The sequence below is a fragment of the Artemia franciscana genome, chromosome 14, assembly GCF_032884065.1.
Source record: "Artemia franciscana chromosome 14, ASM3288406v1, whole genome shotgun sequence".
NCBI classification, from domain to species: Eukaryota; Metazoa; Arthropoda; class Branchiopoda; order Anostraca; family Artemiidae; genus Artemia; species Artemia franciscana.
This window is the reverse complement of record NC_088876.1, coordinates 6,947,345-6,965,359: the sequence shown is the minus strand read 5'-3', so window position 1 is coordinate 6,965,359 and position 18,015 is coordinate 6,947,345. Positions and strand designations below refer to the sequence as shown.

The 18,015-nt window shown below is 30.2% G+C and overlaps 1 protein-coding gene across 8 annotated transcripts in view; it reads left to right on the top strand.

The window, feature by feature from the left end:
* Nucleotides 1-18,015, top strand: part of LOC136035251 (recombining binding protein suppressor of hairless-like) — a 134,802-nt gene that overhangs the window by 96,583 nt on the left and 20,204 nt on the right. For all 8 annotated transcript variants that reach the window (XM_065716917.1, XM_065716915.1, XM_065716914.1 and 5 more), the window contains 4 exons: nucleotides 3,248-3,416; nucleotides 5,945-6,263; nucleotides 10,115-10,289; nucleotides 12,146-12,283. In XM_065716917.1, the coding sequence (XP_065572989.1) occupies nucleotides 3,248-3,416; nucleotides 5,945-6,263; nucleotides 10,115-10,289; nucleotides 12,146-12,283 (801 nt within the window). The remainder of the gene's footprint in view (nucleotides 1-3,247; nucleotides 3,417-5,944; nucleotides 6,264-10,114; nucleotides 10,290-12,145; nucleotides 12,284-18,015) is intronic.

Below are 18,015 nucleotides of genomic sequence, written 5' to 3'. Positions count from 1 at the left end.
ATTACCTAGACTTTTCCCTGGGGCTGCGGGAGGGTTGGTCATGTTATACCCAAAGGCATATTTATTGGGTCTTTCAGCTATGGTGAACAAAATGGTTATCTCGAAACTTTGATCGGACTATTTTGAGAAAAAAGGGGCTAGAGGGCCTAGTTGCCCTCTTTTTTTTGTTCACATAAAAAGAGCACTATAACTTTTAATTTCCATTCCATTGAGCCCTCTACCGATATTCTAGGACCACTGAATTGGACGATTACCCCCCTGAAAAAAAAAACAACGAAAAAAATAAATAAATAACAAACAAAGAAACACGCATCCGTGATCTTTCTTTAGGTTTAAAAAAATTTCGAAATTCCACATTTTTAGATAAAATCTTGAAATCCATACAGCAGGGTTATCTGATACGCTGAATCTAATGGTGGGATTTTCATTAAGATCAATAGAGTTTTAGAGGGTGTTTCCCCCTTTTTCAAAAACCAGGCAAATATTTTCAGGCTCGTACCCTTTACTGGGCATGACTAAAGTTAAAGAAAATAATTGAAATCAGCATAAAAAGCTGATTCTTTTGATATATCTATTGGTATCAAAATTCCATCTTAGAGTTTTGGTTACCATCGAGCCGGGTCGCTCCTTATTTACAGTTCGTTACCACAAACTGCTTGATAAGACCTTACCTATCAGGTATGTTAAAGTATTGGGTATTGGAAAATACCTCGAGTATTCAGTATACAGAGATCAAATAACTAGACTTTTTTAAATGGGGGCTTAAAATAGAGACATGCGCGGCTAAATCTGTATCTGCCAAACGTACTAAAATATGCTAATATTCACTGCAATTTGTTAGGATCGCCGAATTGAGAGCAGGTGTTGAACGAAAGCACCTGCAACAAATCGAGGAAATATTTAGCTATGTCTTTGATTAGAAAATAGACGTTGACAAAATTTTAATGTGTAGATTACATTAACTTTCAAAAGGAAATATTTTTAAAAAATTTTTTACTTTAATTAGCTAAAGTGTATATATGTTATTACAACATCAAGATATGTTACTGCAAAGATTGTGAAATCCTTGGTGGATAACCACAGGCTGAAAGTACCATGGAGATTATATGATAAAGGACCATATATAAAGGACATAGTTGCGATTTTCCAAGATTTTTTTTTAGTTATTTGAAAATCATGAAGTCTTTAAGGCAATACGGCATTTTTCGTCAGTGTTGCCACGTTGAATAGTGGCAATAAATGAGCAGAACTAATCAGTTGCATTTGACAACTCTTTTCTGCAAAAAGTCAAACATTAATAATTTGTTTTTTTCATTAAAAATTGGAATTCCCAAGTTTTCCCAATTTTAAAAGAAATACATAGTTGTGTAAATTTTCATTCAGCAATACAATCAGGTTTAATTTTCACTGTCCTTGGTACTTGGTCTAAATGGTCCAGAGTATGTTTGTAATTATTGATGACTTTTCGACTTTTTTAAAAGTGATTATTCACTACCGTTTTTCAGGGCTTTTACTGTTATGCTTTGGCAAATCCTTGGTTTCTCTAATATTCAGGATTTTGCAGTAACGCAAGTTTTGCAGTTTGCAGTACTTTTGGGACTCCGTATAATGTTAATCTTTGTATACAGTCTTGCTTACCAAACCGAGCTATTTATGCATGTAAAAATTGATTTCTGTTCTGTATAGTATTGTCTGAAAACTAAAGGTTGGGCTTAATTATTCTATGACTTGGTTTTCTTTCCGTCTTCGATTTTAAATATGACTCTTTACTTTTATTTTAAAAACTTCATTTTCTGGAAACGTTTTTTTAATTAACTGCTGTTCATATTTGATTCACATAGTTTTGTTATTGGTTGATATTGAGAATATTTGTAAAGTTTTTTTTTCATTTTTTCTGCTTTAAAACTAAAGTTTTAGACTGGAGTTTAAATATAGGGCAATATTCAATTATTCATCCGAAATTTTTGATCAGATGTAGGTTTGTTTTCATGGGCTTTTAACAATAATTTTATTGTAGAATTTTGGGTGGATGAGGATTATTATACATACAAATTGGATATCTACGTGAAAAGTTTTATATTTGAGAGTGAATCCACCCAAACCATCTTCAGTAAAATTTGAAAACAGGAAAATGTGAAGTTCCTTGTTTCAACAGATAAGTAATATTTTAGTAGTTTGGTGAACAGAAGAACAAGAGGGAGATTTTTCTGATTAAAGGGGGCAATCGTCTGGACTTGATGCCTAACTGACTTGTATGTGGTTGTGGATGTCCATCTTATGTTTTGACACACTTATTCTAGTTAGTTTGTCTCCTCACTTATATGGTTATGGGATTAAGCCGTTTTCATACTGCATACGTAACTTTTATGTGCTAAGTTGTTAAGCTACGTTGTATTAAGTATACCATTTCGTATTGAAACAAGTCCCTTTACATTAGGCTAACGAAAGAATCATAAAGAGCATCATAATCATCATTCAATATAATCAGTATCATCATAAATAAACTCTTCGAAAACTGAAATGTGGAATGATATTGAGATTCAAGCCGTGAGCAAGCGAGACGGCTTTATGCGGAAAATTTGTTAATTTAGTTGGAACATGCAGGAATTCCACATTGCTGCTCCTATTTTGGGTTTTCCATAACATAAGCTTTATTGACGTAAAAGCTTACATAGAGTACGAACCTACTTGGCACTGCCGACGTTACTGACAAAAAATTTGCTCCGTAAAATTACATGACATACCATAAAGTTGTAAGTTATGCTTATATACAAGGTTCTGTGTCGTAGTGTGAAAGAACCCCTAGGTTGTAATTAAAGTAATATGTTAGTCACTCAAAATCTTGAAATGTGTTTCTGATATAATCGAAATTTGCTTCTGAAGATGTTTTTTTGCTCTGTAGTAAAGTCGAATTCCAAAATTGACCAGAAAAGTCAAAAATGGCTGGTCAAGTAATATAAGATAGAGTTAATATATATATATATATATATATATATATATATATATATATATATATATATATATATATATATATATATATATATATATAGATGTATATAAATATGTATAAATAAATTATAATATACAATATAAGATTGAGTTATCAATTGGATAAAATTAATTATTAAAGAGCTAGTAGATTATGTTAATTAATTTTTTTGCTATATTTCAAGGTGGCTGCTTTTTTATCTGATTCCTTTTAGTTTAATTATTATTTAGTTTGAATTTAATTATTTTTGTTTTGTAGATGGTCATAGTCAAATGATTCCTGGTAGTTTAACGCCACCAGACAAAGTGAACGGTGACAGCGTGATTAGCCAGCATCCGCTGGCGGTGGCGGGGATGGCACCAACCCTTCAGGCTCCACCTTCGCCTCTATCAACCCCCTCGCCACCTGTACCATTCGACAGATATGGGTAAGTTTTCAACCGTTTATGTAAAACCAGTATTCAGTGGTTTGGCTCACTACTAACGTCTAGCCACCTACTAGCAGGTGGCTCGTAGAAAATTACCTAGTCGATACAGTTTTGGCCACCTACTAATAAAACGCTAAAAATATGGCACAATAGAAATGGAGTTTGCTATACATTTTTTGAACGGTTAACGCCATTGCTTGTAATAGTGCTAAAGTGTTGCAAGTGATATAACCTATTTTGTACGAATGATTTTTTTTACCTGAAGTCATGAAGAATGGTGCAGATTTAAATTTTTTTGCATTTTTGGTCCAACTCTACTTGGGTTATGTCAAAAAAAAATTTGTCAAAAAAAATTGTCAAAAAAGAAGCAATATAGTTGATAAATTACACCAGTTACACTAGTTAATTCATTAACTAGTTACACTAGTTAATTACCTAATACACTAGTTAATCCATCGAAAGTATTTTTAACACCTTTTTTTAAATATGCTCCGGTTTCTTTTTATGAATATTGTATCAAAGATTTTCAAAACTAACAAAAATTTTGTCTGTGTTACAAAAATTAATGAAGCAACAATGTAGATAATATCATTGATACTGATACTGATAATGATAATGATAATGATACTGATACTGATAACTGATAACGATATAACATAACTGATAATGATACTGATAACTGATAATTGATAATGATAATTGATAATTGATCATTCGTAATTCTATAAGACTCTCAGACTAAAATTAGTAGAAAATAGTAAATAAGTAATTAAGTAAATAAGTAATAAGTAATAAAGTAATAAGTAATAGTAAATAAGTAATAGTAAATAGTAAATAGTAATAGAGTAAATAGTAGAAACATTTGCAGTGTGGTTGCCGCCATAAAAGTTTTATTAAAAATTGTTTTCTAGCTCTTCAATTCTTTATGACATATAACATGTATCATAATATCATTATCAGTGTTGCCAATGATGTAACCCATTATGCACAAATGACAACCACTTTTGTTGAACACATATTTGGAAATAAGCTCAGTTTTACTTTTTGGATATTATTTCAGAGATTTTTCACTTAAACATCAAAAATTTTCATGTCAAAATTAGCTAAAAGGTTCAATTATCAAGAAGAACAATTTACGATTTTCGTTACGAGAATAACGGAAATAAAATTGAAATTATTAATTAAATTATTATTAAATTAAATTAAATTATAATTAAATGGAACATTAAAAAAAAGTAAAAAATTTAACAATATATTGTGCAAAAGGCTTTGGTTTTCTAGACAGTGTCAAACACTCTTTTGAAGCCCCTTACATAATTCTTACATTAAATTTTTTTTTAGCTATTTTGTCTGAAAAAAAAACTGCGTGATGTTTAGAAGCAGCTATAAAAGGGAAAACAGTACTGCAGTTTACTATCTTTCCAAAATTTCAATTTTCGAGTATATTGGGAAAATAATCAAAATTTTTAATTAATTTTTAAAAAACATTATATTACAAAATTCAGATTCAATGTTATGTTGTATTTGTTTTGTTGCGACTTCTTTTATAAAGACAAAATAATTCAATTCAAAAATATAGTCTTTTAATAAACAGCGTCAGCTATGTTCAAGCAAAAACTTACATTATGTTATTTTCTTTTGTCGCTTCAAAAAATTCAGTAGAAATTAAGCAGTTATATTTAGAATAATCTTTCACCAGACAGCATAAGTTATGCTTAGCATATATGCTTAGCTATACATATACATATACAGGCATACCCTCTTCTTTAAATGAGCCTTGGGGGGAATAGTAAAATGTAAGGTATATTTTTACCTTAAGAATTTTATTTTATTTTAAAAATTTTATTGTTATATGTTTTTTTTTGCCTCGAATAAGTACAATGCTCTGTAAGCCTATTTTTTAATTTTATTTTTATTTTCTAGGTTTTATTATTGTTTTTTTTTACCTTTTTATTCCCATCAAAAGTTTACAATTTATTTTGGGAAAAATATGTTATATATATATATATATATATATATATATATATATATATATATATATATATATATATATATATATATATATCTATATATATATATATATATATATATATATACATATATATATATTATATTATATTATATATATACATATATATATTATATTATATTATATTATATTATATATATTATATATATTATATATATTATATATATAATATATTATATATATTATATATATATATATATAATATATGTATTATATATATTATAATATATGTTTTATATATATATATTTTTTAATATATATATATATATACATATTTTTTATATATATATATATATATATATATATATATATATATATATATATATATATATATATATATATATATATATATATATATATATATATATATATATAAAATTACATAAATTTTTATGTAATTATATTCTCTTAATGTTCAAATTTTTGCGAATTTTTACAGATTGTTTTTTTGTATATTTTTTCCTCTTTTGAAAGTATTACATACTATTTACTTTGACAGGCCTCCGCTTTATCGGCCAAAAGAACAGCGATTAACTCGTGATGCTATGGTCCGATACCTTCAAGAAAGAGGAGATATGGTGCTAGTGATACTCCATGCCAAAGTGGCACAAAAGTCTTATGGCAATGAAAAACGATTTTTCTGTCCACCCCCGTGTATATACCTCTATGGAGATGGTTGGCGGAGGCGGAGGGAGATGATACAGCGAGAGTCAACGGCTAATGGCTCACCGGACCCTGAAGCGGCGTCTCAGCTGTGTGCCTTTATTGGCATCGGTAATTCAGATCAAGATATGCAGCAGTTAGACTTGAATGGAAAGGTAAGGTATTATTTTTTATTTCCCCCCCCCCCCAACGTTTGGTTTGCTTTTGCTGCTCTAACAAAAAAGTGTTGGTGACAATTTACTAAAAATTAGGTTTTCTTGAGCTAACTGAAAAATTGTTATGAACAATTGTAGTTTAATAATTAATTTAATTTAATAATTAATTTAATTTAATAATTAATAGTACAATAATATGGTACTTACTAGTTATACCGACCACACATAAGTTCTTGATCTGAGTAAAACCGGCTTCTCTGTGTGCCTTTGAAGATAATTAAATTATTCGTAGTGAAATAAACTGCTATACAGGTATATTTATTTAAATATTTAATATATAGAGTTGGTTAGGTTAGATATTTAATATAATGCGTTCTCATAATTCTGTGTTGTAGCTCTTTCTGCTTTCCATAATTCTCCGTTGGAGCTTCCCTAATTTTGTTTCTAAAGTATAATGTTCTCATCATATTTGGTATATTTCATAATGATTATCCTCACTTCACTTCTTGAGTGTGGTCGGGATAACTAAGGATTACTAATAATATGTATATAATATAATATATAATAATGTAATAATATGATATTTAGATTGAGAGAGATTTTGATGAATTTTGAGCGCGTAATAAAAAAAATCGAGAAATAAAAAAGCAAGCTCATAAAATTTTCTTCATTTAAGAATAAACTGTTAATAACAATTTTACTATTTTTTTTAATGTAATATTATATTTTTTAACTAATTTCTTTACTATATTAATTTGCATTGTCATGCTTGTTTTAAGTTTTAAATGATAATTCGAACGTTGTTTTCGGTGTTTTTTTACGGTGTATTTAAACGGTGTCATTCGACGGTATATTTTCGTAGAATGATCCAGAAACGTCGCACTTGGAGACAAAAGGTTGTTAGCGCCTCTTAATACGTCAGTTCCGATTTTCGTTGTTTCTTAGAGTTTTTCGTAGCAGTACAATTTAAGCGGAAAGGACGTTGATATTGTAGCCTAAATTAATTAAGGTTGTTTCTGCTGAAAGCTAGCTAAAAAAGAGTTGTAAAGTATGCATATCTTTTTTGTTGTACTCGCCAAAAGGATCCTAGAAGAGGCCCTCCCTCCCTCCTTTTCCTAGAAGAGGTCATTCGCTGAAGGAATTCAGTCTCCTCTTAAAAAATGATTAAATTGGGGAAAGTTCAACCCAGTCTTGTTAAGATCCTTGAATGGATTTTTTTTCCTTTTTTTGTGAAACAAAATAGTGGAAATTATTGATGCTGCTTCTTACTACTGGGTTTCTGGTCGAGTCTCGTATATGAGAAGAGAAATACCGCGAGGTCAGCTCATGTGTTTCGTCATGCGAGTGCCAATCTCTGAAATAGCCTTCAGGACAGCACTAGGGATTACAATAGACTTCGTCTAGATGCAGGGTCCGAGCAGGTTCGTTGTGAACTTCATGTTTTTTTTGTCTTCTGATTATGCGATTTAATTAATTAATTGAACCACTCTGCAGAGGTCATTTGATCTTCTAGTAGTAGCTATGTTTGTTTTATTGAATTGTTGTTTTGTGAAATGTTAAAAAAAAGGAATCAATTTCTGTAAATTAAGATTTTGGATTTTTTTTTCATAAAAGATGCTATGTTGCTGCTGCAAGTGTTGCATTTAGTTCTTGATATACCAAGTTTTGGTAGATCTATCTTGATATATCTAGATCTAGATGTAGATCTATCTAGATAGTAGATCTATTTAGATCTATCGTGATGTATCTAGTTTTGGTAGATCTATCTTGATATATCTAGATCTATAGATAGATCTAGATCTATCTAGATGGTAGATCTATCTAGATCTCTTTTGATATATCTAGTTTTGGTAGATTTGAGTATGAATTAATGGCAGTAAAACTTTACAATCAATAACTAAGGACTCAACAGATGGAGAGTTTCTCACGGTTTTCCTTGAATACTGTAAAATACAAACATAACTGTTTCTATGGAATTTTGTTTTATGTCAGTATTGCCATATTCCCCAAAAATATTGTATATGTCAGATTGGGAGAAGCGTAAATATTCTATGATCTATATTAATCCGTGGTCCATACGTTGTCCGTAAGGATCATTTTCAATGAGCTAATTCAAATGCAAGTATTTATATAGTTTAGGTTTTGTCATATCATTTGTTTAAAACATAAGGCTAAATTTTAACCTTTGTCCTTTTCGGCCAACCGTCTAGGGCTAAATGGAAAGCAGGTCGTCCGCTGTTGGGGTGGGAGGATTGCGTAAAGGAATATTTAAAGGAAATAGGAACTTCCTAGGAGGTTGTAAAGGGGGAGGCTTTTAATAGATTAGGATGGAGAAGGAGCATGCGTACCTGTGTTGGACTCAGGTGGCTTGGTGCTGCAGTGAGTTGTTAGTAGTAATAGTAGTAGAAAACTACTGAAATATTACTTCTCTCACGGAAAGAAAAGAAGGAAGTATAGAATTAAAGTATTAAAGCCATAGAATTAAAGCACAAGTAGTAGGGTTTTTTTTTCTCTCTTCTTTTGTCCCCCTTTTGCCTTTGCTGAACATTGGCTGTCATAATTCAAAAGGTGCTATGTGACATTTTTGTTTAGGAAAGTTTTATTTTTGTCTGGTTTGCCTTTCTCTATGTAAAGCAACTCCTATGGATCGGTTCAATTCGTTTTCTCTGATCTTGTATGATTTCTCTATCTGAAGCAAATTCTAAGTAAGCAACATCTATGGATTGGTTCAATTTGTTTTCCCTGATCTTATATAGTTTTTCTTTGTGAACCAACCTCTTTTTTTATGTAAAGCAACGTCTATGGACTGGTTCGATCCATTTTCTCTGGTCTTATTTGCTTTCTCTCTCTTATGAAAACTACCCTATAAGATTCTGCCTGTAAAGACGATCTTCTTTATTGTGCTAAATTATATGCAACTTCTAAGAGACTACAAGTAACGGCTCACATTAGCACAGTAGCCGTCTGAGGCCAACAAACTACTGCTAAACTACAACAAACTACTACTAAAGCCGCCTGAGACCAACACGGCTACGCATACTTCTGTATGTACCACATGACGGTCTGCCAGCTGCGATTTTGCTGGCCAAGGAAAGAATCTACTACGTGTTTGAATCACACAGGTGATTCAGACTACTACTAACGGCTCACTGTGAGCCGTCTGAGGCCAACAAAGCTGCTTGCCCTCCTCCGTTCCAATCTATTCAAGGTCCCTCTTACTTCCTCCCCAGAAGTTCCACTTTTTTTAAAATCCTTCCTTAGAGCCTCATCTCGCACCATTCGGGCACCCAGACTGGCCTTTTCGTCTCCCCTAGATAGATGGCCGATAAGAATGATCTTTGATAATCTGTCATCCCTCTTCCTTAATAAATATATAACAAATTTGATTGCATTCACAATTTTATTTCAGCATTGTTATCTTTAATTTATTTAGTTTTGTATATTATCAATTGATTTGTTTATTTATGTTTATTTGTTTATTATCATTTCCATTTTTAATTTGTATTTCAATTTCGTAATTTATATTTTAGTATATTCAATATTTATAATAGTTTTGTTGGGAAAACCGTTTTTAATTCCTTTCTTTGAAAAAAAAAAACAACTAATTTCCACATCCACCTCCAAGATTTTGGAAAATAAGATTTTCAAAATTCAAAACAAACAGAATCTATTGCATATAAGAGGGGACTGTACCTTCCTCAACCCCTGATCTTTAAGATAAAGTTTAATTTTGTGTCAAAATTCTTCAAAAAAGACTGCTCAAACACATATGCCGTTATATTATATATTTTTTGAAACGGTTTATAATCTTTTGTATCTATTTATAATTGAATTTATATATTTTATTTCAGCATTATTGTGCGGCTAAGACATTGTTCATATCCGACTCAGACAAGAGGAAACACTTTATGTTGTCTGTTAAAATGTTCTATGGAAACGGTCAAGATATTGGAGTGTTTCATAGCAAAAGAATCAAAGTTATTTCCAAACCCTCAAAGAAGAAACAGTCTTTAAAAAATGCAGATTGTAAGTTTATATTTAGTTTTTGAACTTAATTATTGTCTTTATCTCCTATAATTATTTTTCTTGCATTATTTAATTATAATTAGATTGATTACTTAATATAATTGCTTAATTTTTATCTCTAATTTCCCTTTTTTTCTCAATTTAAATTTTTCTGTTATTTTCTTCTTAATTTTTATTAGTTCATTCCTTAAAATAAATGGTTCCTACCAGAGCTGGAGTCAGGTTTTTTCTCCAGGGGAGAGGGGGCAAATGTAGAGTTCAGTACCATTAATACTGCAAATATTACAATTTTTGCCCAAAATATTACAATCTATGCTTGCTTTGCCGCCACCGGTCGTGCCACCCGGAGTGCTTGTTCCGTCTAGACCCGACCCTTCTCCATATTGAGCAGAATTGGGACATGTTCTGAACTTTAAATGATAAGATATCAGGAGATTTTTGCATCCGGGGAGGGGGATTAAAAAAAAAGCAAAAATTCTTTAAAATGCTAAATGTATGAAAATCTATATTATTATATTAAAAAAAATTGAAAAATTAAGAGATCACGTACGTATATGTGCTATTTGTTCATTGATTTTCTTTTTTTTACTTTTCTCTAATATCCTTTACATACTCCCCCCTATGCCCAATGATTTTTTGTTTAAAACCCTGTTTGGTTTCTTTCTTATTATGTTTATCTTTCTTGTACTTGTTGTCGTACTAATTTTTTTGGGTTGTAATTATTCTTATTGATATTATTTATTCTTATTGATATTATTATATTATTTATTTATTATTTAAATTATTTATTATATTATTTATTACTATTGTTATTTATTTATTGATATTATTTATTTTACTGATATTATTATATTATTGTTTCTGCAGTTAAAAGTTGTAATATACGGTAATGAATACATACATGGAATGAACGTCAAAAAATATCTTTGTATCTACTTAGAAAACCAAAAAAGTCAAAATAGCATTTTTTGGTGGGAGGGGGGAAACGTTGCCCCACTCTCACTTTTTGGTTGTAATTGTTCTTCTTGCTACATTTTTTTTTAGCACTTAGAAAGGTGTAATATATGCAAAAGAATACTTGCATCAAATGAACGCCAAAAGATATCTTTGTTTCTATTTACAAAAGCAAAAAAGGTCAAAATCACATTTTTGGGGGAATGAGTTGTCCTTACTCTAAACCCGTGATTCCCAAAGTAGGGAGCATGCCCCACCGAGGGGGCATGGCAATATTTTGGTGGGTCATGGGCAGGACGTGCACTCTTCAGCTGCACCTTAGAGCCTCAATAATGAAAAAAAAGTCATATTAATAACTTCACGTTCAAATGGATTTAAAAAGCAAAAAAGATATATGATAGTATTGCAGTAACGTTATTTATTGTATAAAATGTATTTTCGGTCGATATTTTTCATTAGTATAAAATATTGACTCGTGTTTTTTCTATAATTTTTAATTTTTTTAAAATCTTTTTCATTCTTTTAATTTTCTAACTCAAATTGATTCTGATTGAATAGATCTAATGTTCAAATGGATTTAAAAAGCAAAAAAGATATATGATAGTATTGCAGTAACGTTATTTATTGTATAAAATGTATTTTCGGTCGATATTTTTCATTAGTATAAAATATTGACTCGTGTTTTTTCTATAATTTTTAATTTTTTTAAAATCTTTTTCATTCTTTTAATTTTCTAACTCAAATTGATTCTGATTGAATAGATCTCAAATTCTGATTGAATAGATCTAATTTTATTTAAATTAAATTATTAAAGTGAAAAAAATCAACACTAATTTATCAAAAATTGCAAATTTTTAAATGTTTTTGCATTAATCTGTATATTTTTTCTTCTTTTTTTGCAGTATGTATTGCGAGTGGGACAAAGGTTGCCTTGTTTAATCGATTACGATCTCAAACAGTCTCAACTAGGTATCTTCACGTTGAAAACAATAATTTTCATGCCAGCTCAACTCAATGGGGAGCCTTTACAATACATTTATGTAAGTCCATTTTTTTATATTTTTAGTAGTTAGTTGTTTTTTAATATTAAGTTTAAAACTTTTGTTTAGATATATTTTTTGATATTTATTAAATATTATAAATAAAATTAATTATTAGTTTTTATTTTTACCTTTTTTCACCTACCTGAAGCATAAGAAAAAAAAAACTCAGAGAATTTCTCCACCCCTACCCACCAAAAGCAGTGGGAGCCGCCTATTAAATTTGTTTTTCAGATTTTTTATTATCGTACCCCAAAAACCGGTACCTCATCTAAAGTAAGTAGTAAGTATTGTCTTTGTAAGTATCCTGGTAATTATCTTGGTTTTGTGGTTTCGGGTATTCAGGGTTTTCTATTATTGCTTTTTTTCAGTGGATTTAAGTTTCTCCTTCTTGCCCTCGTTTTTTCCCTCGTTTTTTGTTTAAGAGTCATAATTTCGTTCCCTCGTTTTTTGTTTAAGAGTCATAATTTTTGTGCTTTATGTTAAAATTTGTATTACTTCTGAGACATGGCGAGTTTGTGATAAGCCTGTTACTTGCATTGAAAGGACAAGATACTTTAGAAAGGACGAGAATTATGACATTACCTACACTTTTTCTTAGAGAGTGATCTAAACTTGCTTGAAAATAAAGTTTTTTATTAGTCCTTTTCACCATATTTTTAATCTAAAAAAAAAAAAAAAAAAAGATTCAAAATTTGCATAAGACTGACAAATCTGACTGGCAAAACTGATTGAACCAAAGCAGAGAAAAAGGAATTTTGCACATTTACCCGTGAATGTTGACATTTAGCAGATTTTGGTCTTTTATGCTTATGTATATTTTATGGTTACCATATATATATATAGACTATTAATAGACAATTCTGAAATACCCTTATTCTATGCCTGAATCAAAGCAAAAAAGGTATATATATATATATATATATATATATATATATATATATATATATATATATATATATATATATATATATATATATATATATATATATATATATATATATATATAATATATATATATATATATGTGTATATATACATATATATTTATTTATTATACTTAAAACCAACTAGGGCCATTTACAAAAAACGAAAAAAAAATAGAACAAAACAGATAAATCAATAACACACAAAAAACAATCAGCAAAAAATATATATATATAAATAAAAAAAAATGGTCATTCAAATGACAATAATATATTTAAGCATGTCAAAATTGTTGTGTGTAAATCACACTTGACCAAGTCAGCCAAAGTGGCAGAGAGGCGAAAAAGCGGCTCAGAAAGCACCAAAATGAGGTGATTATCGGAAGCTAGTATCCTTGTCTAGATAGAAAGAGAAGATTTTCTACGCAGCTCAGGAAAAGATGGGAGGCCGCCACCAACAAACATTCCAGATGCCCTACAATTCAAAGGAAGATTAAGAAGCCACTGTAAAGAATTGTTATAAAGAACCCGAAGAGAATTCTCACACCTAACAGACAGAGATTGTACAAAAGCTAGACCGTACAACGGAGTGCAGTAAGCTCTGAAAAGAAAGCATCTTACAGAAGGGTAGCAACTCCCGAACTTAAGAATGAGTAAGTTAGCCCTGCAGCACAGCGAACGTGAAAGTGCACTCACATGAAGCTCATCACTCAGAGTTGGAGCCACCGTGAATTCAAGATATATATATATATATATATATATATATATATATATATATATATATATATATATATATATATATATATATCATGAAAAGAGAAATCACCAATGCTACAGCACAAAAAAAAAAAAAAAAAAAAAAAAAAAAAAAAGACAGAAGGAGAAAAGGAAGACTGTTTTCCTAAATTAGTGATTAATATAGACCAGCACTTGAATGAGGCCTTAACCCTACTCATCCATACAATCACATAGGTCAAACAGCATAGCCACACACAATCAACCATAAAGAATAATCCATGGACAGGCAGTCATGTCGTCAATAAGTATAAGTCGTCATTTACCAAACAATAGAAAAAATAATATAGACAAATAATTCAGAGGCAACACCCAACATAAGGGCTCATCAGGAGAATATACTGGCCTATTTAGGGTTTCGCCACTCTAAATTCTCTACCCAGCACAGTGTTGTGGCTACCACAGAATATCCATGGCATCCCCGCGTCAGGTATCACCCCCAAAATACATGCCCATGAAAAAAAAACCAGCAAATGTAAAACAACCAAGTAAAACCAAAACAAGCTTATCTTGTTAATATATCCCTCCCTTTAGCAACAATAAGTAAACTAAATATTATAAATTTTACCAAATCACAAATATTAACACATTGCAAAAAACCTGAATGAACTAAACAATTATAGAATTCATCTTTACCATGTGGCTAATTTTTTAAAAATCCGCTCAATTAGAAACACAATTCAAAATAAATGGCGCTGTGACAACATTTCTCGAACCTCCGAAATTAGTTAAAAATTTCTTTAAGTATTTCTAGATAATTCTTTTGATATTTATTTAAAAGTTCGTTATAATGAAAACTAAATTTTTTAAATTGCCAAGTTAATTTATTTGCAGAAAAACCTCTTGATATCAATTTTTGGCTTAAGATTTTACATCTATTTTTAAAATCAATATAATTACTACAAATCCTTGCATAACGAAGTAACTGTGAGAAAAACGCTGAATATGTGATATTTGAGTGTATATTACTTTCAGGGAATGGGAAACTAATCACTTCAAAATCAAAATCATCCGTTTTATTATACATTTTAAAACTTAATTTATTATTATCACAAATATTAATATTTAAATCTAAGAAATGATCTTCATGACCAGCGCCATGACTAGGCTCAAGAATAAGCTCTGATGGATATATGTTTTTAGAAATATCAATGAAATCCTTACAATTTAAGACCAAAATATCATCTAAATATCTTTTATTATTTGACAAAGCATGTTTTAAATTAATTGGATTATTCTTATCCATCATATATTTATATTCTAGTTGACTTAAAAACAAGTCAGCTATAAATGGGCTGGCATTCCCCCCATGGGAATTCCCATAATTTGCTTGTACAAATCACCCCCAAATCTTATATAAGTATTGTATAAAACAAATTCCAATAACTCAAAAATCATATCCAAGCTGTAACATCTCAAGTTAACTGTAGTATTAAAGCAGTTTGTCCATATGGCTTTTTTATTATAACTGTCTATTTTTAAGAACCTTTTACTAGATAAGAGGAAAGATTTCTTTATAACAGTTTTTAAATTATCAAACACTAAATTAAGTGATAAATTAGTATACATTGTCGCAAAATCGAAAGACTCAATTCTTTTAGCTGAAACCATTGTTAAAGAATCTATCACCTGCAGTGAATTATTAACACTCCAATATGGATTAAAATTCGAAAATTTTTTAATACCAGAACAATAGGTTTTAAGTTTATTTACAATTTCCTTTAAAATTAAAGAGAGGTCAGTAGCAGCAATGCGGGTTGGACATTTAGCTGCTCCAGCAATAAACCGTGGTTTAGGGGGATTCTTATGAAATTTTACAGTCCAATATAGGAAAGGGAACTTTTTATCATTGTCATTTATTTTAATATTAAAATTTTTAAAAAGTATTTCTTCAGTCTTTTCAATTAAATTCTCATCCTCTATATTTACCTTTTCATAAACATTAGTTTTTGACAACGCTTTTTGTCCGTTAAAATTTAAACATTAATAATCTGTCAGATCTCAAAGATAACTACACTGACAAAGGAAAGCTACACCTTTTTAAGCTGTAGGTTTTTTGTGTTTTAGCTACTTTTTCGCTGATTTTTCACTCTTTTTTTTTTTTTTTTTTTTTTTTTTTTTTTTTTTTTTTTTTTTTTTTTTTTTTTTTTAACTTTGACTGTCGCTACTGCCAAAACTGCATAATTGCATGCGGATATATATTTCGTTTAAAATTGCCTCTTGACTTTACTGATTTTTCAAAATATATAATATGGCTGTGTAAGCTTGTCATTGGTACTTTATGGGAATAATGTAGAATAGATCTATGTCATATTTCCTAATCATTTTCTTCCGTATTTACATCCCTGACCTCCGTCCTCCCCCTCTCCTTCCCATCATTTCTCAAATTATTGGTTCTGGTAAATCCTATTTGATGCAATTTTCTAGGCAAAGTCAAAAATTGTGTTCTATTATGATCTGTGTAAGGCGTTAGAAGATAAATTTGTGGCTACGTGGTTCTATTGCTTGTGTTCTATTATGACTTGCGTAAGGCATTAGCAGATGATACCTTATTTTTTCGTCTAACTTTGATCATTATTCGGAACTTTGTGATAAGTCTGGGAAAGATAAACCATTATATTGCGAAAAATTTCGAAAAAAAATCAGGCGCATTAACAAAAAGAAAAAACAATTAATGGCTGTCAAAAATAATTGTGGGTAATCATTTCTGTAAACTATACTGAAAGTGAAACCATTTCAGTTCTGTTGATTTACAGTCATTAGGTGTTCTCTTTTCTTTTATGAATGATGATTTCTTGTATTGTTTTATAAGATTGGTGTGACTGATGAGTCATTATCGCACATATTTATTTTACTTTCTCGCGTCCTCACTTCATTGCTACTTGATAGGGGTAAAATGCAAAGTAAATTCACTCAGGTGTAAAATTAATTGTGATTTAAAAAAAAATAACCAAGATCTGAAGAATTTTTCCTATTTAAATTTGTATTCCATGATTTTTTTATCTCATGCTATCATGTTGAATCTTATCTAAAACGATCAGTCGTTGCTTACTACATTCCCTCCCCCTTCGAATACATAAAACGCTGGTGCAAAAACGTACACAGGAAATTGTTTCCAATAATTAAAAAAATCAATAATTTGAATTACAGCTGCGAAGAAATTACAGCATGTGTCCGTGCTCTGGTGCCCTTACAGATTAACATTTTTTTAAAGAAACGAAGATCCAAGGTGAGGCTTACGCTCAAGGAAACAGAGGCGGTTTTTTTTGTAGGGGAGGGGGTCAGAGGGGTCACTTGCCCCGGGGACAGAAGCTTTATAGGTGCAAAATGTTAAATGAATAATATAACGATTATAGTCAGTTTATAATTTTTGTAATTTTATTTTTATTAAAATAACGTACAGGATGCAGTTAATAGACGAAAATAACTAATGAACTATCAACTAATTAAAAATAATAATTGAATAATTCAAATAGTAAATTTGAAAAAAAAGGTTATGAATTAATGAATAGATTTAAAATAATTTCGTTAAATTTCGCCTGAAAATTTTGTGGGAGACAGGGGGAAAGGCGATAATCAAGATGTCGCCCCGGGCCCAAAAGATGCCAGAACCGCCACTGAGGGGAAGGGAGTCTTCAGGCTTGTTGCCTCTCAAAAATTCTAAATTAAAAAAAAAAATTGTATTATTCCTTATATTTTCTATATACTTTTCTTTGTCATTTATGACTTTCAATTTTTAAAGAGGTACAATAATATATCAAGCGTAGGTGGAGACAGGTGCCGTCAACGAGCGGGGAGGAATCCGATAATTTTTCTTGAGAATGTCGTTCCGAAGACGTACAAATAAGCAATTCATGCCGCAATTTTCTAGTTTTCCCTGAGGAGAATTTGTTCCCATTACCATATGTTCCCGTTACGTTTGATGATTTTAAATAAATGTTTTTGAAGGATATTAGTGTTGTCGAGAAAGAATGTTCCTTGTGGTATAAAAAGAAACAAGTGAAAATTGAG